Raw genomic sequence first — 24683 nt, forward strand, 5'->3', positions numbered from 1 at the left:
ATTGCTGCATTTTAACTTAAATTATTTACAGTCTAGTATGTAACTGTTACTCTATGTTGTTCACCGCCCAGAGCCCTTCGGGGGTTGGGCGGTCTATAAGACTGAGAAATAAATAAATAAACAAAAATAATGTTTTGCCTGCAAATGTTAAGAGCAAAACTACCAGACCATGACCACACAACCCAGAAAGCCCACAACCACCAGTTGATCCTGACCGTGAAAGCCTTCAACAACACAATAAAAGCAAAGATAGGGAAGAGACTTGGAGGAAAACATTACACACACACACACATTGATACTAACAGCTTGCAACAGTCACAATATTTTCTGTCTCTTTTACAGAGAAATTGAAATTTAATAGTAAAATTTAGAGCAAACGTAGCTGATTCTGTCCCTTCTAATGCAATATGGCCGGGGTCTTACAAAATGGATGTAATCTTTGTGGGTTGATTCTGCCTGTTAGCCAGCGTGTCCTGTTCACAGTGGCAGTTGGGACTTTTCATAACACAGTCCCAGTATAGTATGGACCTACATTACAGACACCAATTTCAATCATAGCTTCCTGATGTCTACTCATAAACCAAGAACTTTTGGAATGTGCTTGTTAGACAACACACTCGCTCGCTCTTTGCGATGTAATGATTTATTTTTATGTTGTTGCTTAAGTGTTCAGTTCACATGCAGCACCCGGACTGCCCAGCCTGAGATTTTTCAGCAAATGCACTTATTACCTTCAGCAACTGAAACCGATTACTCCCACTGTGATATTTTGGAAACAATCGGGAACAAGCTGCTACTTGCTTTCCAATGTCAGTTATTCTAAAGAGATAAAAAACCGAAAAAGAGCACATGGGGGGGGGGAGCAATCTTCTCAACATCTGTAGCTGGATCTGCCAGCAAAACCTGTCCACAGGGGGAGATTAAGCATTTAGAAATGGTGCGTTCCAACGAGTGGTTGAGACCACACCTGCTCTTGTTGAAACAACATGTTCTGTATCGAGCGTCTGACCAAAGTGGAAACATTTCTTTTTTTAAAAAACCCTGTAAATATATTGCTGACACCAAGAGTTATTTTTCATAAGAAGTTCCAATCTACAAAATCATAAAAATCCAAAAGGCAGGCCATCAGAGTCTATTTATTCATTTCCAGTAATCGCAAATGCTCTTGTTTTATGTCACTTCCTTTCTGCTCCCCATTCTTGCCAGTCTTTGTCCCTCAAGTTAACAAGAAATCCCTGTCATACCTCTGTATGTCCCCTCCTCCCTTGTGGATTGTTATCCATAAAAATTATCCTTGTCACTTGGGAGACTAGAAAATTATCTATGATCCAGATCTTTGAAACAGGGCAGTTTCCTACTGGGGAAGGTGAGGTTTTAAATACCCCCAGCCCCATGTTGTTTAGAGTTTTTAAAAATATCAAAGAGAGTATCTTGAATTGTGCCTGGTACTGGAGAAAGTTGCTCAGCAATGTCTGTTGCAAGCAATATGCTGCATTTTGAACCGATTACTATTTCCAAACAGTTTTCCAGGGGAGACACAGAAATAGCTGTCATCTATCAAGTATATGACAAGAATGCATAGTATCTAAAAATGTGTCTAGACTCTGGTCAATGGTAGAAATCAGAAGACTTTCACTCCCATCCCACCAAATGCAGGGAACATCATCCACACAAAAGGCTACTAGATTCCTCTGTGAGCCACCCTAAAATTACAGGCATATTTTTTAAAGCAGGACATTTGCATAGAGGAAGCAGGAATTTTGCACCCTTCGAAAGGAGCATATTTTGATTGGTCAGGACCTGCTTGCAAGGATAATTTCTAATTCTTCCTCAAGCTGGGATCTTTGCCCCATTGCTACCGACGGGGAAGTTAATAAATCCAAGTTCAAAACGCGTTGTACACCTTTACGGTTAACTGACCTTGCATCTATTTAAGAAGCAAATAGAGAGGATTACTGGTCAATTATCAATCTGCAATTGGGTTCTAAAAGTCATTCGAAACGAGGCTGCCAGAAGCTCCTCGCCCCGTTATAACCACAACTGAAATTCAGCCAAGCCGGGTTTTTTTGTTTGTTTGAGGTTTGGTCCGTGTATTTATTTAATAATAATTTCTAAAAGAAACTGACGTTGTGCTGAATAAAAGGCACCACAACAAGTATTGGGGCCTTCAAAACAAGTCACTGCTGCAGTCAATCACTGGTTTGTTAGACTGTTAAACATTAACTTGTCAACTAACAGATCCAGTTGTTTATTACTGGAAGATTTACACAGTCAAGTAAGCTTTAAGGGGCAATGGGCCAAGAACAATACCAATCAAAAGAATTCAGAGAGGAAAACTCCTTATTCACACTGAAACAGCCTATCCACATCTAGGAAAGGGGGGGGGGTGTAGACTGCTATAGAATTTCTGCCTACCTGTTAATCTTTCACCATTTTGGCCAAATTCAGGGAACGATTACAATACCCACACACAATGACACTCTTCAGCCCCATCCCAAAGACAGTCTTTAGGGATTGTTGGCTTTCATGGGCAGAATTACTGGGGTGTTGTGTAGTTTCCAGGCTGTATGGCCGTGTTCTAGTAGCATTTTCTCCCAACGTTTTGCCTGCATCTGTGGCTGGCATCTTCAGAGGATCCTCTGAAGATGCCAGCCACAGATGCAGGCAAAACGTCAGGAGAAAATGCTACTAGAACACAGCCATACAGCCTGGAAACCACACAACACTCCAGTCTTTAAGGAGTTTGGAAATTCAAAGAAGAGAAAGAGCAACAGGGCATAGCAATTTGTGTATGCTCAATAGAGATTCCTGAACTCTTGAGATTAGCGAAAATTCGGAACCCCCTATTCGGCATGTGCGAATTTCATGCTATATTTAGAGAAGTCTGGGGGAGCAAAAAAAAGAAAGTGATGTTAGCTTCTCTAGGTCATGAAATGAGGATGGAGGATGGGCCATGGCTCAATGGAAGAGTCTGTCACTCATGTGGAGGTGGGAGGAATCGAACCCAGTTCTCCAGATTAGAGTCCACTGCTATTAACCAGTACACTACGCTGGCTCTCTAAAGCAGCTTCATGTGTTCATATGCATGTGTAGGATGGTGCTGACACCAGGTGGAATCATTTGCCAAGCCACTGCTTGCTGGAACACAAGCTTCCTATTTTTTCTACACAAACATTGTTCATGAGCACAGAAACCTTTAGCCCCAATTTAAACCTATATGGATGCAATCACAGATTTCCCCACAAATTCTAATTTCAATCCTTCTCAGTGAATATTTTATGTCCTATTAATAGGAGAAGGAAACTCGGGCCTCAGGAAGCAAACGTTTGGGCAGTAAGAAATTCAATGCACAAAGGGGTACCATCAGCACCGCTGAAGGATTGGCCTACACCAGAGAAGACCCCCAGTGAAACTACTCCGCTGGTACGCAACAGCTTTGAACAGGCAGTCCTAGCAGAGATTGGGTGACTATTAAGTTCATAGCCCTCCATTCCAGTTCTCAATGATTTACAACTTCAGAAACTGTAAGCTTAAGGAGTCTAGTCGATTCCATGAAAGTATGGGGAAACAGGAGGTTGCCTCCAACTGCTAAGACTCAGGATATAAGGAATTGCATAGATCAATGTCAACAAGTTTAATTGCATGGCAAAATGCAAACCAGGAAGTTGGTGCAGCCGCCTGAGGCACTGGCGCTACATGTTTTCAGCAGCAGGCTGCAACGGTCTTCAGGCCTAGTATGACCCACAAGGTGACGCTCGAAGAGACCTTGCAGAGTCCTGCCTTCTCATTCTTCCACAATCATCTCTGCAGCTAGAACACCCCTTCGCCACATCACGGCCGCATATAAGCCATATCCTTTGGAAAGTTTCCCGATTTGTTTTGAGGGAGAATTTGGAGTCTACAGAGACAAGGACTCTGAGGACATCCCATTCCACGGCAGTAGTAGTTTCCACTTAATCAACCTATTAGCAACAAGCAACAGTTTTTTTTTGGGGGGGGGGATCCTTGGATTTGTGAAACAAACAGGGTTACTGCCACGTTCTGCAGAGAAGAGACAGACAAGGCGGCTATTGATCAAACTGCGCCAAGTAAATTGGCAAACAAAGAAACTTTTGTAAAGGTTAACACTATCACATAACACTACACCAAGAACACATTCTGCCAGGTGCACTCCCCTGCTAGGAAGACGCTGAACTGCTCCAACTCACTGTAAAAGTCCAGAGAAACCGAGGAGATATCAGCATTTCTCGGGAGGCCCTCTGTGCCATGAAAAGCCATGTCCTCATTTAGCAAAAAGGCACCCTTTTTAGGGGGGGGGATCCTTCAGCAAAGTATGGAGTCTCCAGTTACATGCCTTACAGAGGACCACAATTTACATAGGCATTAAAGTTCAAGCTTCTGCAATTATTAGGACAATATAGAAGCCATTCACTCATGAAGTGGTCTTTTTAGAAGTGTAACTTCAGACGCCCTGGATACTTTCTCTTTCACGTTCAAACTGAGGGCATGTTTCCACCCATGCCCCTCACTGCATTTAATTTTTGCCTCCCGGTATCTCAGAATTAATCCCAGGATGAGGTGCATGTGGTCTTGGATATTTGCAAAAAACAACAACCTCAAAACAAAGATTGCTCACAAGGTCTTTTTTCTGCATTCCTTAATACTAAGAAACATCCTACTCCTGAAAATCCACTTATCCACTTATAAATATATACATATCCACTGAAAATCCACTTATCCACTTTATCCACTTGCCTGTAATTATGTTGTAAACCGCCCTGAGCCCTTTGGGGGAGGGCGGTATAAAAGTGGAATGAATGAATGAATGAATGAATGAATGAATGAATGAATGAATGAATGAATGAATGAATGAATAAATAAATAAATAAATAAATAAAATGATGAAGTATTGTATTCAGTACAGTAGGAGTCACACAAGCTTAGATATTGTTCTAATATAAGCAATATATATAAGCAATATAAGCATTTACCTAGATTTTCTGGTGTATGTGTGAAGTGCTGTTAAATCTCAGCTGACTTATGATGACCCTTTCAAGGCAAAAGGCGTTCAGAAGTGGCTTGCCATTTTCTGGCTCCATGTCACGCCCCTGTGCCATGCCTCCATGTCACGGCAGCATGGTGTAGTGGTTAAAAGTGGCAGATTCTAATCTGGAGAACTGGGTTTGATTTCCCCACTCCTCCACCTGGGCAGTGGACAGCTGGGTTTATTTTCTCCTCCCTTCCACATGCAGCCTGCTGGATGACCTTGGGGTGGTCACAGTTCTCTCAGAACTCTCTCAGCCCCACATATGTCACAAGGTGTCTGTTGTCAGGAGAGAAAGGGAATGCAATTGTAAGCTGCTTTGAGACTCCTTAAAGGGAGAGGACAGCAGGGTATAAAAAGCAACATTTAAAAACTTTTTTTCTAGAAGATATGGAGAGATTCCGTTAAGGCCGATGAACTGAAGACAATAAGAAAACAGAACTGGCCTCTACCATTAGCGGAAAGGTCTCCCATCCAAATACTTGCCAGGGTCAAGTCTGTGATGGTATGACAATGTCCGCAATAACCCTCATTAAAACCCTCCCCAAAGGGGGGAGGTCACCTCCAGGCTGGACTATTGTAACTCGCTCTACGCGGGCCTAACCTTGCGTTTGATCCGGAAATTGCAACTGGTCCAACATACAGCGGCTCGCCTGCTCACAGGGGGCGCCTTCCGTGACCATATCCAACCAGTATTGCATTGCCTGCATTGGCTCCCAGTTGAGTTCCAAATCATCTTCAAGGTATGGGTGCTTACCTTTAAGGCCTTACACGGCCTGGGACCCTCGTATCTTCGGGACCGCATTACCCCATATGTCCCTACTCTGCTGAACGCAGAGGCCAATCTGCTGGTAGTCCCTGGCCCCTCAATGATGCGGCTGGCCTCCACGTGGGCCAGGGCCTTTACAGCCCTGGCCCCTGCCTGGTGGAACACTCTTCCTCCGGCTGTCCAGGCCCTGCGGGATTTTGGTGAGTTCTGCAGGGCCTGTAAGACGGAGCTGTTCCGCCGGGCTTTTGGAGTGTCCAGTCGTTGATAGGTGCCCCCTCCTCTTCCTCTTCTTCACTTCTGTGTCTCTTATCACCAAGGGACCCGTTTCTCCCCCCTTTTGGGAGGGTTTTAATGAGGGTTATTGCAGACATTGTTACTGATCGTTGCATTTTAAATTGTTTTAATATATTCAAGGGTTATTGTATATATGTGATTTATGTTGTTCACCGCCCAGAGCCCTTCGGGGGTAGGGCGGCATACAAAACCCAATAATAAATAAACAAACAAACAAACAAACAAATAAATAAAGTCACCCAGCAAGTTTCCATGGCAAAGTGAAGATTCGAACTTGGGTTTCCCAGATCTAACTTTGACACATCTGGCTTATGGTGCTTCCTGGTGGGGTTTTCAAGGCAGGAGACTTCCTGGGTGGTTGGTCATTGCCCGCCTCCACATCACAGCCCTGATATTCCTTGGAGGTTTCCCTTCCAAATATTTTCCAGGGTCAACCTTGATTAGCTTCTGAGATCTGATGAGATTAGACAAGGCTGGATGGCCCAGTCCTGGGGGTTTACTGCGTTTGCTGCCAGGAAGGCACCTATCATTAATACCTTCAGAAAGAGGGGCTCTTGAAGACAGCACTTGAGACCAGTCATATTTACAGACTGGTTCTCTTCTCCGGGCCAATACGCTTTAATGGTGTGAGGATTTAAAACATTCTGTCAGGCAGCCCCATCCAACATGGACTGGAGAAGCCTCTATGGTGCTCAATAGAATAAATTCCCAGCTGCCGGCGTAACACCGCAAATGGCAAGGACAAAGCCGGCTAATGTCAGCTTTTCCTCGGTCACACCTCCAGCCCGCCCCTGCTACGCCTGCAGCATTGACAGGGCTCCTGGGACACTGGTGCCATGTCCAGAGCTGCATCCCAATGCTGAGGGGGGCAGCGCTTGCCACACGCTAGCAGAATTGCCCCTCTGCTGGGGTAACTGCCGCAGAGAGGGCAAATCTGCCAATGTGGCCGCACACCACTTCCACCAGTGGATTTGCACCCCTCCCCCTTGCCTCTGGAGGGGGCTTTTTGTTCCTCTCTGCAAGCCATTCTGTTAGGAGAAACACTGGATAAAAGTACTGCAAATTAATCAATGAAATTCTCCTGAATTGGAAAACAGACATATGAAAAAAACTTATGAAAGAAGAACATACATTTATCACATCATACAAGTTAGAGGCTAGACTGGACTGGACTCTGCTGGACTGGACTCTGGGAGAACTGGGCCCCAATCCACCTTTTGCCATAAAGCTTGCTGGACGAATTTGGACCAGATTCTCTCTGTCAAACTAACTCGACTCACGAAGTTGCTGTAAGGATAAAGTAGGAGTAGAGGGAACCATGTCTGCCATGCTCAGCTCTTTGGAAGGTGATCAGAATAAAAACATACTAAGCAGACAGAGTTTCCCCATCTACGGGCCTGTATTTGTTGCAGTACATGACAGGTTAGCAAGACTGGACACAAACCAATGCTGCCGTAAACACGTTGGCAAATTTCCTACCAAGCTAGGGCAGCGTATCACTTGCAGAGGAAGAATAGTGGTAAACCAGGACGATGCTGGAACAAGTTACTTTTGAACAAATTGCCCCAATAACGAAAAAGATGTCAAACGACAATAAAACAGTTTAGCGCTCTGGAATTGGGTACCTGTGGGAACCTGGGAAAAGAGAGAGATGACAGATTTCGCTTTCTTGGCTCCTGATCAGCCGGTTAATTATAGCAACTGTTCAGTCTACTCAGAGTGCTCCTGATAAGAGGTCAGCTGCGGCTAACTTAGCTTGGCTTACCGAGCCGTCTTTTCTCTCCTTAGCTAGATACTCAGGAAGATAAAAATGAAAATACCTGCTCACAGACAAAAAAAACACAGCTTTGCATACAATAACGGCAAAGCTGTTGACAAGTTGCAAATGTAGGCCTGAAAAAAAGATTGCTCATTCGTGCAAGCACGCAACAAGATGCGATACGACTGGGGGGAAGGGATAAAGAGAACTTAGAGGAAGAGTGAATTTGTCATTTGTTGTCCCTTTTTTCTGTATCCACCCACCTCTGCAGCTATAACTGTAGACAGCGACCGTTGACCTTTCGACCAGATTTTCGTCATGATGCCAGCTCACGGCCATCTTTCCCATTCCAAAATAAGGCTCTTGTTTCAAGAATGGCATTTGTTGAGGATCCATATAATTTAATAATGTCAGGTTGTAGGATGATCTCTCTTTCAAAACGCTACAGTCATTCTTCGGGGCGTACGGAGGGCTTTGATCTCGTAAAGTGGATCCCGTTGCAGTAATCGAAGGAGCGTAATCCAGGGACCTATCAATGACAGCGCAATCTTCAATTTCTTTCGTCTCAGTCAACTTTTGCTCTTGCAAAGCTCGGGTCGTTTCTCTGTGCATGTAGTCATTAAGTTTGAGTAATGCTTTACAAGCCCGGGATATTTCTGGACGAGAATAATTTATTTCATAACTTTCCGTGGGCCAGGGGACTGTAAATAACCTCGTGTTCAAATATTTGTAAGTACATCCTGGGCTTCCAATTAAAATTCGAGACACTGGGGTGAAAAAATCGTTCCCTTTGATCCTTACAAGGTCTTGGAAGAAACAGCCAAATTTTCGTAAAGTGAAAAAAGCTTCTTGGACTCCCTCATGAATATCTTTGGGTATCTTCTCAGCACTTCTGAGGATAAGTTTGGAATATTTTCTCTTCCACTAAAAAACAATATAGTATTTTTAAATTACTAGATATGTAGTTGGTTATAGGCATTCATATAAAGGGACAGATGGATACTATACTATATTATACAGCATGCCATTCACCCACCCACCCCCATCACATACATACTAAGCAGACACAGCTGATTTTGCCTTTTAAAATATACATAATAGCTATCTATTTAGTACATGTTAAACCTGCCTCCTTCCCCCAAGGACCTCAGGATGACATATGTGATTTTCCCTTCTCCCTTTTATTGTTACAACAACCCTGTGAAGTATGAGAAACTGAGAGTGTGACTGGTCTAAGAACCCCTAGTGAGTATCATGAAAGATTTCCACCAGGTATCCTATATCCTATATATCACAGTGGCCTCTATTAGGCTGTCCTTCTGTTACTTCAGAATTCTTGCCCTCTTTTTCCCGCCCCACCGTTGGGGTGGGTAACTATTAAAATGCCACGGAACGCTCACAAACATTCCAACTTCTTAGGATCAGTCACCAGGTGTGGTTGCCATAGGGCTGGCTTTGTGAAGCAAAACCTTGGCACTAGCCTTTGATAAGGGAAGATTCTATATTACTTACAGAAAAGTGGATAAATAGTGCTGAGTAAACACAGTCCAGCCATATACAATGTTGACAGAGGAGGGTTGAATTTGTGGTTGGATCCTCAGTTATATAATTTAACTTCACAAAAACCATTGCGGGAACCCCACACAGGTGAAAGCCAGAGCCCTGGGAAGGGATGAATCTAATGAGAAGTTTAACCCTTCCCCCTTGAAAACCATTTCACTAATCAGAAAAGTTGTTTGTTGCAGTCGGGGGCAGGGGGGGAGGAGGTCTGTTATCTGCATTGTGCTTTTGTAATATAGATTCTTAAAGCTATCATATGGAAATATTTCCAGCTGAGGAAATGGTGCAGAGGGAAGAATTAACCACCTCCTTCTCATACACTACAGTTCTGATCCATATCCTTCCTCTACGTGGCTGCTTTTCGCTGCTAAATTACTCATCCAGAGATCTGACTGCGTCATTTGGCTTCAAGCGAGGGCTTGGAAAACCTTGGAAAGAGACACTGGAAGGCTGAGCCACTAACAGTCTGCAATCCACACGGGTATCAGGCCTGCCCCAACTCCACGTGGATCTCCACCAAGAGGGAGCTAAAAGGCACCTTGAGGCAGAGAAGGCCAGTGGTGGGAATTCATCACAAAGAGCAGGACGAACAAAAGAAGATGCCATAAAGAAAAAAAGGAAAAGGAAACCCGCAAAAGACAGACCCTGCCACTCAACAGCCAAGAAGAAACATGCCGGGCTTGTTCAAAGGCAGTGATATTTCACCGCCCTGTTAAAACTGGGAGCTAATATGTTCCACATTTTAATGCCAGCCTAATGAGAGGCATGTTACCTTCTGGCTTGTGAACTAAAGATTACATGCTTTGAAAGTGTTTTATCAATATATCTTAAATGGTGTCTGTGGGGTTTCTGCTCTTAAAAAGAATCCTAAACCCCCCCCTTTTAAAAAAAAAACATGCTTTGGTATCTCAGAAGGAAAATCAGGAAATGGAAACACATTTCCAACACATCATCTGAGAATACAGTTCAGTCGTCTTTAATTCTCCAGCCAGTCATCTTTCTATGTCCAACATGAGGAAAGCATTAAGAGATCAGAAAAGAAAGAAAGGGGGCTGGTGATAGGGGGAGACTGTGGAGCTCAGACTGGACACTTTTACTGACTGAAAAGACCAAAACTGGTGTATTTCTTGCTGCATCTCTGACAGCCGACATTAAAGGTCACCTCACTCATCAAGCGGATAAAAGCAACTCCACGGCTGGACACTTCCTCGGGATGCACAAAAAATTTCACGCTTAATTTTTGAACATGTCTGTTATCCCCCACCCACCCCCCTGAGCAGAATTTAACGCGCTCTCGTTGTAGCATATTTTCAGCAACCTATGAATCACATCTTCTGTTTTCTGGAGCTAAGAGGGCCTCGGTGCTCAAACAACAACAGTGAGCCACAAACCGTGAAAGGTAATCTTCAGGCCCCTTCCGCACATGCAGAATTATGCACTTTCAATCCACTTTCACAATTGTTTGCAAGTGGATTTTGCTATTCCACACAGTAAACTCCAGCTGCAAAGTGCGTTGAAAGTGGATTGAAAGTGCATTATTCTGCCTGTGCGGAAGGAGCTTCAGAGAAGCAAGTTGGGACCAATGGTTTCAAGATGATAACATTTCACTCCAAGAAAGAATAACACTGATTTATGTACTGGATTCGTGTTGCAGCTTTACATCACAGACTAAACACTCTACTTTACATTACCTTCTTGGCATTGCATTAGGGCAACCTTTCTGCCAAACTCCAAAAAATTATACAGAATAGGAGAGAACAAACAGATCAGTTACTTTATAAAAAATGCATGTCCCTCAACAGTTAGTTTACGGGATTACAAAACCTGTAAAAAAATACTCACTCCAATGAGGCTTCTCCCTATACTTTGGTGCAGCTGGATTTTTTACTGCGCCGAATAAGCAAAATCCAACTTTGCAAGGAAACGGCTATTGTGAAAGTGGATTGAAAGTGCATTATTCTGCATGTGTGGAAGGGGCCTATGTTCCCACAGTTACCACCCTTCCCATAGTACTGAAAAACACAGGATAAGGTTATCAATAGCTATTTGCCATGAGGGTTAAAAGACAGCCTCCTTGTATAGAAGCAGGATGCTGCCGAATATCCGTGTGGAACAAAGGTAATAATTGGAACAGTCCTGGGCCCTACTATTACGCCTTCCGTTGTCACCTGAGTGAAACTTGATGCTGGAACTACTTACTATCTGTATACCCTTTTTCAGAGGTGGGATCCAGCAGGTTCTCACCAGTTCCCGAGAGTGGGTTACTAATTATTTGTGTGTGCCGAGAGGGGGTTACTAATTGGGTCCGCTTTTCCATCTCCACGCCCCGAGAGGCGTACTGCCTTTGAACGTGAAGGTTCCATATAGCAATTGCGACTAATAATGTAACTCTCTGAACTGGGTTAATCCCTTTCAGGTACCTGCAATTCCCATGGATTCTCAGCCTTTCGTGCCTTTTTATCTCTTCACCAGTCTCTATCAAAGGAGACCTGTGTGTTTCAAATTCCATTTGCTGTGTTTCAGGATTTCTTCCAGTGAGTTGGGGCATTTTCTACTCAGTAATGGTGGTGGGATGATTTCAGAAATGGACTCTGAGTGCAAAAAAAAATTGGGGGGGGGGGTCATGGTGGGGTGGCTGCCCATGGGGGGGGGTGGCGAGGGAACCTGTTACTAAAAATTTTGGATCCCACCACTGCCCTTTTTCCATGAAGCCCACAGTGGACCAGATGGACCATTGATGGTCTCCAACATGGCTTTTTTTGTTCTTACCAGCTATTGGGTAACAATGGGAGAGGACCTTCTGGTTGGACATTATGGGAAAGAGAATGGTGGATGTGATGAGTCTTGGTTCTCATCCTACAGAAGTCTCCCTGTGCCTTTATGAAGTGCAACTTGAAGACTCCGTTCATGCAAACTGCAATGGGGCAAAGTCCACTGGATTTCTGTGTCTGAAGAATTACAATTCCATCTTACCTAAGCAGAGTTATACCCTTCCAAACCCGTTCATTTCAATGCCCTCAGAAGGGCATATCCTGCTAAATCCACTGAAATCAATGGGTTTAAGAAAGATACAACCGTTACAGCTGTTACCCAGAGACTGGCAGCTGTAAGTTTTATTCACATTAACTCAAAGGAACGGAAGAGTTCAAATCTGTTTTAACAAAGAAATGGAGAGAGGGAGGGGAGAGCTTTTTCCTTCCTGCACCGGGGAAAGAATTTTTTAAAAAAGGATGCTACTTAGTATGCATCTTTCGGCCACATGTCAATACAAGAAAGTTGACATGGCTATAATGTAGGAACTCCCGCTGTAGCTGTTCAAGCTAAGTAAGAGATTCCTTTCTATGTCTTTCATCTTGCTCAATATGTTCCAACTTAGTTTAACTGAACTCAACCAATTCTTTCCATGTGTTTCATATTTGACCCGAGCGTTGTCCAAGAGCGACACAGCGTATTCTTCCGTTCCTTCAATAATATTCCTCTGCGAAACCGGTTTGGTTTAAACTTTGATTTTCCTATTTTTCTTAAATTAAATATGCAAAGTGTCGCGCGGCTGAGGGAGGGCCTTGAAGGAGAGCGAGTGAAGGAAAAATGGCTAGAATGTCAGACCGGGAGCTGGGAAATCCAAATCCAAACCCTTAGCTCAGTCATTCAACTCACTGGGTGACTTGAAACCGGCCGGTCTCTCAGTCTAACTTACCTCACAGGCGTGCTGTGAGAATCAGTGTAGAAATGGGAAACCATAACCTTTGGCCTGGGTTCCTTGGAAGAAGGGTGAAATTAAAAAATGGAACCACAAAAATGATCTGTAATCCATGTCCTATGAGGAGAGACTTAGGGAGCTGGGTATGTTTAGTTTGGTGAAGAGAAGGTTAAGAGATGACATGACAGCCATGTCTGAAGGGATGTCATGGTGGTGAGGGAGCACTCTTGGTTTCCGCTGCTCGGAGTGTGGCGGAGTCTCCTCCTTTGGAGGTTTTTAAACAGAGGCTGGATGGCCATCTGTCAGGAGTGCTTTAATTGGGTGTTCCTGCATTGCAGGGGGTTGGGCTTGATGGCCTTTTGGGTCTCTTCCAATTCTATGATTCTATGATTGTCCAATCTGCCCCAGCCAAAAATGCCTTCCTCCCCACAACAGATGAACTCATACAGTCTGGTTGACCTTGAACTTCTACAAGAATCCGATACATAACTGAGTGTTGTTGTTCTTTCCTTGATTGAAAAGCTATTGTCTTGTTGCCTTTGGTGCCAACTTGTTTCTTGGAATATTACCTCTCTTAGTTTGTGCTTGCTGTTGCCATTTGAGAGATGAGGTCCTCTTGGCTCCAGAAAACAGAGGATGTGATTTGTAGGGGGCTGAAAATATGTTACAACAAGAGTGCGCTGAAATTCTGTTCGGGGCGATAACAGACACGTTCAAAAATTATGTATGACATTTTTTGCACACTCTGAGTGTCCAGTCGTGGAGCTGCTTTTATCCATTCGATGAGTGGGGTGATCTTTAACACCAGCTGTTGTTAGAGATACAATCTGGGCGATCGCTGGACTTAGCTATAACCTTGAATGAACTCAGTTTGAGTACCCTAGAATGTAACCAAGATTCCCCACAGCTGCACAGCGTTCACCTGCCTTTCAGGTTGGTTGTGATGAAGGCCAGATCATTGAGCTTAGTCATAATCATGCATAAACTCAATGCGCCTATCCTAGAACACAACCAAGACTCTCTAGAGCTTCACAGTTTCAGGCAAGAAGCACCTGACCGTCTGTGCTTCAAAGCGCTGATCCACAATTACCCAACTTCTCACTGGTGGGTTCCTAGCAAGCCCCAGAGTTTACACTTGAATGCAATTTGCAACTGGATGCTCTGTACCCTCCCTGACTAGGGTCACTTTGGGGTGACAATTTTCTCTTTTCCATTTTCGGCAAACCCCAAGGAATTAAAGACATTAGTTTTAAAAATCAGGGTGTTTCAACATGTTCTTTTTTCAGAATTACCAATTCATTGAAGCCATCATCCTTTGGCGTCAAATACGGAAGACGGCTCTCTCCAAGTTCGTCAAGGAGCTTCTTTTTCTGCAGATATAAAATAAACACTTCTTACCACACTGATCAGTATTAATGTATATCTATATCAGCACTGTAATGTTGGGGGCTTTTGAACTCATGCCTGACCATGGTCGCAGTGACCAAGGGAAGTTTGACTCTTGACAGCTTATATTCTGGAGATCCTACTGACCTATTAAAGAGCTACTGGACTCAAACTCTTGCTTCACTATGGCTTGGGGGCTGATCTCTTCACAGTTTACTGTCTTTTGGGGGGACATGTTGTCATGTCATGGACAGCGTGAAGGCAATTTTAAAGTTAGCAAACAACACTTTTGGTAGCGTACCTTTCCTAGACATGAGATGTTTTAAGCTACGGTATACCTACAGCGAACGTAATGTGCACACATGCACACGCAAAGACGCATTAACGTTATTTGCGGCATTAAAACACGCTTAAAATAGTCGAGCTGGTTTTGCTAAGCCTGGGAAGATACTTTTCCTTTTCTTTTTAAAAAAGTTATTTTCATGTTTCATGAAAGGACGCTGAACTGGTAAAGAAAATATTTCAAATGCACAGAGTAACAAACAGAGGAGGAGAAATGGGGGCGGGAGGGGAGAAATACTGACAATTCCTTTGTCAAATGTTAAGCTCTTGGCAAAAGCACGCAGCATTAAAATGCACTCTTGAGCAGAGGTAAGAACTGACTCACATTTGATTGTCAGATCTGACTAAGCGGCTCCTCTTCTGCTTGATCTACAGACAAATACACACAGCTGGGGGGTGGAACACCACAGGCCTTCTCGTATACCAGGAGCTGTCACGCATGTGTCAAATACATCAAGCCCCTCGCAAATTCTTCCAAAACAAAAATGGGGGAGAAAAGGGGAAGGAGGAGGCAAGGAAAAATCAAACGCTTTGCCAACTGGCTGGGCTGTGCGTACGCGCTGTGTTTACAGCGATCTCAACAGGTACGGTAAAGAGAGTACAAACCGAGAGAGTTGGCATCTGGCAACCAACAGGGAGATGTAGCACAGACATCGGGGTGCATACCCAATGGGGTTTTTAAAAGGCTGAGTGGTAGTGGAAGGAGGCCATTGAGTGCACCACCCTGTTTCTAATGGGTTTTCAAACACCCTTTTCTGGTGGTGGGAGGAGGAGAAGACAACCGAGGACCAATGGTCCATTGAGAGCACCATCTCGTGTCTAATGGGTTTTCAGAAGCCTTGGGTGGTGGTGGGAGAAAATAAGATGAAGAGAAGGGTGGAAGAAGATGAAAAGAAGGGTAGACCTATGGTCCATTAAACATACCATCCTGCTTCTAATGGGTTTTCAAACACCCTTTTTGGTGGTGGGAGGAGATGAAGACAACCAAGGACCAATGGTCCATTGAGAGCACCATCTTGTGTCTAATGGGTTTTCAGAAGCTCTGGGGAGGGAGAAAATAAGATGAAGAAAAGGATGGACCTATGGTCCATTAAACACACCATTCTGTTTCTAATAGTGTAGTGGTTAAGAGCAGATGGATTCTAATCTGGAGAACCAGGTTTGATTCCCCACTCCTCCACTTGAGTGGGGGAGGCTTATCTGGTGAACCAGATGTGTTTCCGCACTCCTACATTCCTGCTGGGTGACCTTTGGCTAGTCACAGTTTTCTCAGGACTCTTTCAGCCCCACCTACCTCACAAGATGTCTGTTGCAGAGAGAGGAAGGGAAAGGAGCTTGTACGCCACCTTGAGTCTCCTTACTGGTGAAAAAGGTGGGGTATAAATCCAAACACTTTTTCTTCTAGAGTATTGTGAGTTTTCCAAGTTTTATCGCCATGTTCCAGTAGTATTTTCTCCTGACGTTTCGCCTGTATCTGTGGCTGGCATCAGATCCTCTCAAGATGCCAGCCACAGATGCAGGCAAAATGTCAGGAGAAAATGCTACTGGAACACGACCATACAACCCGGAAAACCCATAACACTCTAGTGATTGTGGCCGTGAAAGCTTTCAACAATACATCATCATCATCATCATCATCATCATCATCATCATCATCTTCTTCTTCAGCTTCATCTTCTTCTTCTACCTTTACCTTTTACCAACAGAAAATACCCTGGGCCGAGAAATCTTCATGTGGGTATGATGTGTGTGCATTTCACTCATGAGCTAGAAATTCTGCAACACTCAAATGCTTCGTTTCCTTCTCCCCCTAACTGTCACAGCTACATGATGTAAGCATGGAATGCACTTGACTCTTGCTTGCCAGCATTGGAAATGAATGAACACACTTCACCTGTGTAAACAGGAGCATAACAGAAAAATTGAAAGGTAGCAAGGCTTCCTTCAACACAAGAGTTATACTCCACCTTTTCTTGCTACCACAAGCACAAGGTAAGATGCAAATACAACATTAGTAACAGCGACCATCTGCCCACCTGCAGACTCGGAGGAGTGCGGTTTCCCCACTTCCCCTCCTCCTTTAGTCACTGAACCCCACCTCAATTTTGCTCATCCCATAAGTAGGGTCTGCAACAGGGCAAGGAATCAACAGAAACTCCCACCTCATGTTCCCCAAGCAGGAATCATGGCCTAGTGGTTGGATACCACTACTTTCACAGTCCCGTTCCAAGGAACTTCAAAGCAAACCGACTAACGTGTATCACATGCTGCATGACAATGACAAGTCAGACAAACATGCATAGCTGTTTCTCAAAACGCACAAGCACAAATTTTCTCCTGAATTTACAGGAGCCATCAAAAAAGAACCCACAATGGCATAATTTGTATGCACTGATAAGCCACGAGAATGCCACGTTTTGGAGTTTGGGGGCCTATGCCCATATTTCCTCCTAGACCAGGGGTGTCAAACTCACAGCCCTCCAGATGTTCATGAACTACAATTCCCATCAGTCCCTCCCAACATGAGCATTGGCTATACTGGAAAGGGCTGATGGGAATTTTAGTTCATGAACATCTGGAGGGCCGCGAGTTTGACACCTGTGTCCGAGATCCTGCATGCAGCTTGAGTTGCAAATACCAACTACAGGGTAAGGGCCAACAACAGACCACAATCACAACTAAGGTACGATAGCTCATCTATGGCTCAAACACAGTGTAGGACACTCCATTTGTTTATGGACTACAATTCCCATCAGCCCCTGCCAGCATGGCCAATTGGCTGGTGGGAATTGTAGTCCATGAACATCTGGAGTGCCATAGGTTCGCCACTACTGGTAGGGGTTAAGAGTGGAGGACTCTAATCTTGAGAACCGGGTTTCCCCAGTCTTAAAACATGAAGTCTGCTGGATGAACCTGAGCCAGTCACGAGTCTCCCTAAACTCCCACAGCCCCACCTACCTCAGAAGGAGCAGCAGTGGCGTAGGAGGTTAAGAGCTCATGTATCTAATCTGGAGGAACCGGGTTTGATTCCCCACTCCTCCGCCTGAGTGGCAGAGGCTTATCTGGTGAACTAGATGTGTTTCCACACTCCTACATTCTTGCTGGGTGACCTTGGGCTAGTCACAGTTCTCTCAGTACTCTCTCACAGGAGCAGCAGTGGCGTAGGAGGTTAAGAGCTTGTGTATCTAATCTGGAGGAACCGGGTTTGATTTCCAGCTCTGCCGCCTGAGCTATGGAGGCTTATCTGGGGAATTCAGATTAACCTGTACACTCCCACACATGCCAGCTGGGTGACCTTGGGCTAGTCACAGCTTCTCAGAGCTTTCTCAGCCCCACCTACCTCACAGGGTGTTTTTTGTAAGGGGGGAAGGGCAAGGAGATGGTCAGCCCCTTTGAGTCTCCTGCAGGAGAGAAAGGGGGGACATGAATCCAAAACTCTTCTTCTTCTCTTCTTCTTGTAGGGAGGGAAAGGGAATGCGATTGTAAGCCATTTTGAGACTTCTAGAGGTACAGAACATTTCCTAGACATTAAACCAAGTATATCAAAACCCTAAATCCATATTTGCCCTCAGTTGCCTCTTCCTGCAATCTGCAATATCCACTTTTACATGCATATTGTTACCATATTGTAGCCTCCACGGCTGATCAGAAGGTAAAACCTCTCAGGAATCCAGTGAATGTTAAGCAAATATTTTTGTAGACACTGCACTCCCTTTTTTAATTCATCTTTACACCAAAGAGTTTTCCCAAAAGTTAACAAGCTCGCATTCTGCCCTTGATAGCTTCTTGACGTGACTACCAATTATAATAATGAACTTCATATGTAATTTTGTCAGCTTGTGTTTGATGTCACAACCGGCTGTGTACTCTGTGTCCTCACAGTTTACCCTCTCTGTTCTGTAACTACCGAGACTCTACTTGTACTAGCTTGTCTGATGGAAAGTCAATTGTGCTAATAGTGGAATTACAAATTTTAGCATACTGAGAGTCAACCAAGCTTGCAAACTAAACATACCCACTGACTGATATTCTTAACAGTGGCTTAACAGAGAATTCACCCTGGCTGCTAACTTGCTTTTAGGTGGAACTTCTCAAAACAAAGCAGTACATATTTCTTCCAGTCTTGAGTATGACTCATTTTGATATTCACTGTCTCTCACACACATGCGTGCACAAACACTACTTGTGGATAAAGTAGATGCGCCTAGAGAAGTGGTTCTCAACCTGGGGGTCAGGACCCCTTTGGGGGTCGAACGACCCTTTCACAGGGGTCGCCTAAGACTCTCTGCATCAGTGTTCTCCATCTGTAAAATGGATAAATGTTGGGGTTGGGGGCAGTGGTGGGATCCAAAAATTTTAGTAACAGGTTCCCATGGTGGTGGGATTCAAACAGTGGCGTAGCGCCAATGGGACTGGGCAGGGCACGACGGGGCGTGGCCAGGCATTCCGTGGGCGGGGCATTGCTGGGCGGGGCTGTGGCAAGGACTCAGCTGCTGCGGCGGTCCTTGGGCGGGAAACGAATGCACGCAGGCGCAGGCTGCCATGCACGCCGGTGCACCTCCTGCTAGACTGCTTCAAGTTCTGCGCGCTACAACTGAGGAGCGGAGGAGGGGCGTAACTAAGGCAAAAATCACGTGGCAAAATCACCAATTAGTAACCCCCTCTCGGCACACACAAATAATTAGTAACCTACTCTCAGGAACCTTTGAGAACCTGCTGGATCCCACCTCTGGTGGGAACTGTATTAAAGAGTCGTGGCATTAGGAAGGTTGAGAACCACTGGCCTAGAGTAATAGATACATCTAAATCTGAAGATGGGAATTTTGACTCTCAAAACCTTATACTCCAAAAATCTTGTTGGAACTTAAAGTGCTATTGGGCTCAAATCTAAAAGAAACTACCCAGAGCAGTGTTTTCCAAAACTATGTTTTGGAAGCCTGTAAAAGTGAGTCCCAGGTTTTTGTAGCTTTTTGTTATTGTTTGTGAATGCTCAGTTTTTGTCTGTCACCATGCCAAGTACCTTTGGACTTGTGGGTCCCTATACCAAAGGGTTGGGAACTGTTGCTCCTGAGAAGACATTCCAGAACTACAGAAGAGGCCCTCTTTCCCTAACAGAACTAATTTTTGAAGGAGCCATCCCCAGAACAAGTTCCTTGATGGTTGCTCACCTCAGCATGGTGTAGTGGTCAAGAGCAGTGGTGTAGCCAGCATGGTGTAGTGATTAAGAGTGGTGAACTCTAATCTGGAGAACTGGGTGTGATTCCCCACTCCTCTACATGACCTGCAGACTCTTATCTGGTGAACTGGATTTGTCTTCCTGCTCTTACATATGAAGCTTCCTGGGTGACCCTGGGCTAGTCATAGTTCTTCGGAACTCTCTCAGTCCCACCTGCCTCACAAAGTGTCTTCTGTGGGGTGGGGAAGAGAAAGCAGTTTGTAAGCCACTTTGAGACTCCTTACAGGAGAGAAAGGCAGGATATAAATCCAAACTCCTCCTCTTCTTCTCAACAAACATTTGGAAGAATCAGTCTCGGTGCTCAGTAGCTTTAGAAATCAGCATCAGGGCCTGTGCTCTCAAAATGCAATGGATGACAGCAAGTAAATTTAACTGCTGTAGTAATAAGTTCTATCTGGTACAGATCCAGTAAAGAACCAGTCCACCAAATGATAAAGCTTGCCGAACTTGCAAGCCAAGAATTTTCTTGTACGATTGGTACATCCCCTGTCACAAATCATTACACGACTGAAAGAAATGAAATACTGTGTGTCCGTCGTATCTTTGTTCTTTTGCTTCAGTTTTTACATTCATTCCAAACAAAAGGAGGAACGCAAGAACTTCGGCCCGCCTCCATAAATCATCCAGAAAGTCTGCAAATTCTAATACACAAACTGGTAAGTTTGGCACATGGATTGGGAATGTTCTTTCTTCGGAAAAAAAACCCATATATATCTATTATCTCGTGCTTGAGCAACACATCTGCCTACGGGGGAAAATACTATGTGCCGATAGCATTCCGTCAAGTGAATTTTGACATCCTGAAATTATTAAAGAGCTCAAGCCAAGCTGAAAGATTAATGCTCAAAGAAAGTTGACTTTTTGGCAACACAATCGTGTGATGATCCTTACACTAATTTAACACTATTCCAAACAGAGCCTCCACCGGTACTGAGGGTTCAGAGGTAGAGAGGATTAAAAACAGGAGTCTGCTTGAAGGCTGACTGATGTTGCTTGAATGTGTCTTCCACTGAAATAAAAACAAGAACCATCCCTTCCACAGCAGGGGGGGGGGGGGAAGGAGACCAAGAAACGAAGCAAAAAGAAGAACAATAGAAAGATGGAGTCCTAACTGCCTCTACACTATTAAGAAACCATTTACGTAACTGAAACATCTCCCCTCTTTCTTTCTAAGTGAAATTATACAATAGGTGTCAACTAATGTTTCGTCCCTCACTTTGTACCCATATGGATGCTGCCACCAGGTATATAAATTCCAAAACCCCTTTATCACTTTCTGTCTGGTAATGTGTATGAGCTTTCAAGGCAAAGTGGAAGGACTGTGTCGTCCTGAGGAAAACACAGCAGGATTCCAGGATTTCCTCAAGCAAATTAAAATTTTATTTATGGCTGCTATGTAACTTCAAGGTTTCATGAAAAAATATTTGCAAAAAAGTAAAATAAAAGAACTGAGGAAACTTCTTCTGAGGTCACTCTCACTAAACGTCAGCCCACACTGATCTAATTCGGCTTGCGACGTTTAGCTCACCACCAACTTCACTCTACTAAGTTTCAAATCCAATCTGTGTTCAGTTCCATGCTGTTTTCTCCTATCTGTTAAGCTAAACACTTTCTCTAAATTCTCTGGCCCCTTCCACACATGCAGAAGAATGCACTTTCAATTCACATTCAATGCACTTAGCAGCTGTGCAGAACAGCAAAATCTACTTGCAAACAATTGTGAAAGTGGATTGAAAGTGTATTATTCTATATGTGCGGAAGAGGCCTCTTTCACTCTGGCTCATTCCGCACATGCAGAATAATGCACTTTCAAACTGCTTTCAGTGCTCTTTGAAGCTGTGCGGAATAGCAAAATCCACTAGCAAACAGTTGTGAAAGTGGTTTGAAAATGCATTATTTTGCGTGTGCGGAAGGGGCCTCTGATTCTCTCTGACACATTTTGTCTTCAAGCACAGCGCTTCTCTCAGGCACACTCCAGAATCAACCAAACACATCGCACTCCCACCCCGCCTCCCTTCCCCTTTCGTTTCCCCACTTACCTCTCAAATTTTAAGACACACACAGAGATGAATACTAGTATGCATGATTAACATCTTCCACACAATGTATTGTCGAAGGCTTTCACAGCTTCCGGTGGGTTTTCTGGGCTGTGTGGCCTTGGTCTGGTGGATCTTGTTCCTAACGTTTCATCTGCACCTGTGGCTGGCATCTTCAGAGGTGTATCACAGTGTGTAACAGACTTCCCTCTGTGATACACCTCTGAAGATGCCAGCGACAGATGCAGACGAAACGTTAGAAACAAGATCCATCAGAACACGGGCACACAGCCACCAGAACCATTTTCCACACAGTCCAGAAACTGACTGCATAATTAAGTCTGATTTTTTTTCTCAGAGTCTATAAAATGTTCAATGCATCAGGGTCAGCATGAGGACGAGCCTTGCAAATCACTCAGGAACACCTAACTCAGCGATGGCGAACCTATGGCACAGGTGCCAGAGGTGGCACTCGGAGCCCTCTCTGTGGGCACGCACATACAGAGTTTGTCATGTGGGGGGCGGAAAATCACCCCCCCCACACACACACACACACACATCTAGGCTGGTCTGGGCCACTGAGCACGACGTGCGTGCACCGTGGTGAGCAGGGAGGACTTGGCTGGGGGGCCTGGTGCCTGTGTTCCAGGTGGCTTCTGCCCGAGGGAGGGAGGTGCAGAGGAGGCAGAGATGCTAGAGAGGCACACTGGTGCACGCAGGACTTGCTGGAGGCTAGAGCAGGCTGGCCCCTGCTCGAGCGGGTGGGGCAGAGGAAGAGGGAGCCAACTGGTTTCTTCTAAACTAAAACCTCAGCATTCAGGTTAAATTGCCGAGTTGGCACTTTGTGATAAATAACAGGGGTTTGGGTTGCAATTTGGGCACTCGGTCTTAAAAAGGTTCACCATCACTGACCTAACTCCACCCCGCAGTTGAGATTAGCCTCATTTCTGGAGAGCAGACAGTGTCAATCAACCTGCTACATAATACACTGCAAATTGATGTGGCTTCTCTTTTCTAAGGTGTCCTGTAAGCACTTTCTTTGACTTGGAGTCAAAGATCTGTTCCATCAACCAAGTGTTTCCAGGTTGGGGGTGGGGGGGGGCATGTACCATTACATTGCAGCCAACCTAGGATGACCACATAGGGCATTCAAGGCAAGAGACATTCAGAGGTGGTTTGTCATTGCCTGCTCCGGTGTAAGGACCCTGGACTTCCTTGGTGGTCTCCCATCCAAGTACTAACCAAGGTTGACCCTACTTAGCTTCTGAACTCTGATGGGATTGGACGAGCGACAAATTCCAATTGCTTTTCTTTTTAAAAAAAACCCACAAAATACCCATGAAATAATTTTACAGACCAAACTGTGGTTCCCTTTTAAGAGGGAAAAAAACAGATTTGAAACATTGCTGCAGACTGCACCAACACCCAGTAACCTTCCGTAAGATACAAATATATATTTCTGCATTTTAAAAGCTTCCTAATTGCCACGGAGTGCAGTTTTGCAAAAGTCCTCTTCGACAGAGCAACTCTGAAGATAGTGCTAATGTACAAAGACCAGGTGCTAAGTGCAGGCGCTTGTGTTCATGCATTCGGCTAAAGAGAAGATCAATAAGCAGCCAGAGCATTAAATTTCACAGACTGCAGCTGTCATGCCCATTACAGAGCATTCGAACATCTTCACAGGCAGCTACAAAATGGCTGCCTCTTGACATTTTCCCACCGCGGGAGCCAATGCGGGATCTTCCTGTACGCTCCCGGTTCCCACCTTCTGCTGTGAACTTAGATTGAGAGGTGACGCCAATCTATTTTGATACAGATAACTTCACGGTTTAACAAAAAGAGGTAGAAGTCATATATTATTTATCCTTGGCAAGGAGGCTCCAGCATCTAGTCACTTTTAGCAACAGCGGGGGAACACAGCGCGTATAAATGAACTTCACGTATACCACGGATTGTGCATGTCTCAAAGCAGGGTTCCCGATTCATGACTGGCCATCTCACACGGCTGTTCCACAGTGGTTGGGAAGTGTGGTTGGTTGGCTTGTGTGGCTTCATGATTACACCCGTTCTCTGTCACGTGGACAGGTCTATGGATCAGCGGCATAAAATTTCCTAAACTGTAAATAAATGTACCAACAAATGTCTGTTTTAACAGCTAAGGGGCAACATGAGGAAACATTTCTTCATGCAACGCATGATTGGTGTTTGGAATATGCTGCCACAGGAGGTGGTGATGGCCACTAACCTGGATAGCTTTAAAAGGGCCTTGGACAGATTTATGGAGAAGTCGATCTATGGCTACCAATCTTGATCCTCCTTGATGTGAGATTGCAAATGCCTTAACAGACCAGGTGCTCAGGAGCAGCAGCAGCAGCAGAAGGCCATTGCTTTCACCTCCTGCATGTGAGCTCCCAAAGGCATCTGGTGGGCCACCGCGAATAGCAGAGTGCTGGACTAGATGGACTCTGGTCTGATCCAGCAGGCTCTTTCTTATGTTCTTATGATGACTATAATATTCATCTGATGTTAGATTGGCCATTTCCATACAACAGAAATA

The 24683-nt window shown here is 44.6% G+C and overlaps 1 protein-coding gene across 7 annotated transcripts in view; it reads right to left on the minus strand.

Annotated features, from left to right (window-relative positions):
* FTO (FTO alpha-ketoglutarate dependent dioxygenase) overlaps window positions 1-24683 on the minus strand; it is a 250439-nt gene that overhangs the window by 185039 nt on the left and 40717 nt on the right. For all 7 annotated transcript variants that reach the window (XM_048515847.1, XM_048515840.1, XM_048515845.1 and 4 more), the window contains exons 2-3: window positions 14419-14496; window positions 8130-8790 (exon numbers count right to left, since the gene is read on the minus strand). In XM_048515847.1, coding sequence (XP_048371804.1) covers window positions 8130-8790; window positions 14419-14496 — 739 coding nt within the window. The remainder of the gene's footprint in view (window positions 1-8129; window positions 8791-14418; window positions 14497-24683) is intronic.

This window comes from Sphaerodactylus townsendi, linkage group LG14 (genome assembly GCF_021028975.2).
Source record: "Sphaerodactylus townsendi isolate TG3544 linkage group LG14, MPM_Stown_v2.3, whole genome shotgun sequence".
Lineage (NCBI taxonomy): Eukaryota > Metazoa > Chordata > Lepidosauria > Squamata > Sphaerodactylidae > Sphaerodactylus > Sphaerodactylus townsendi.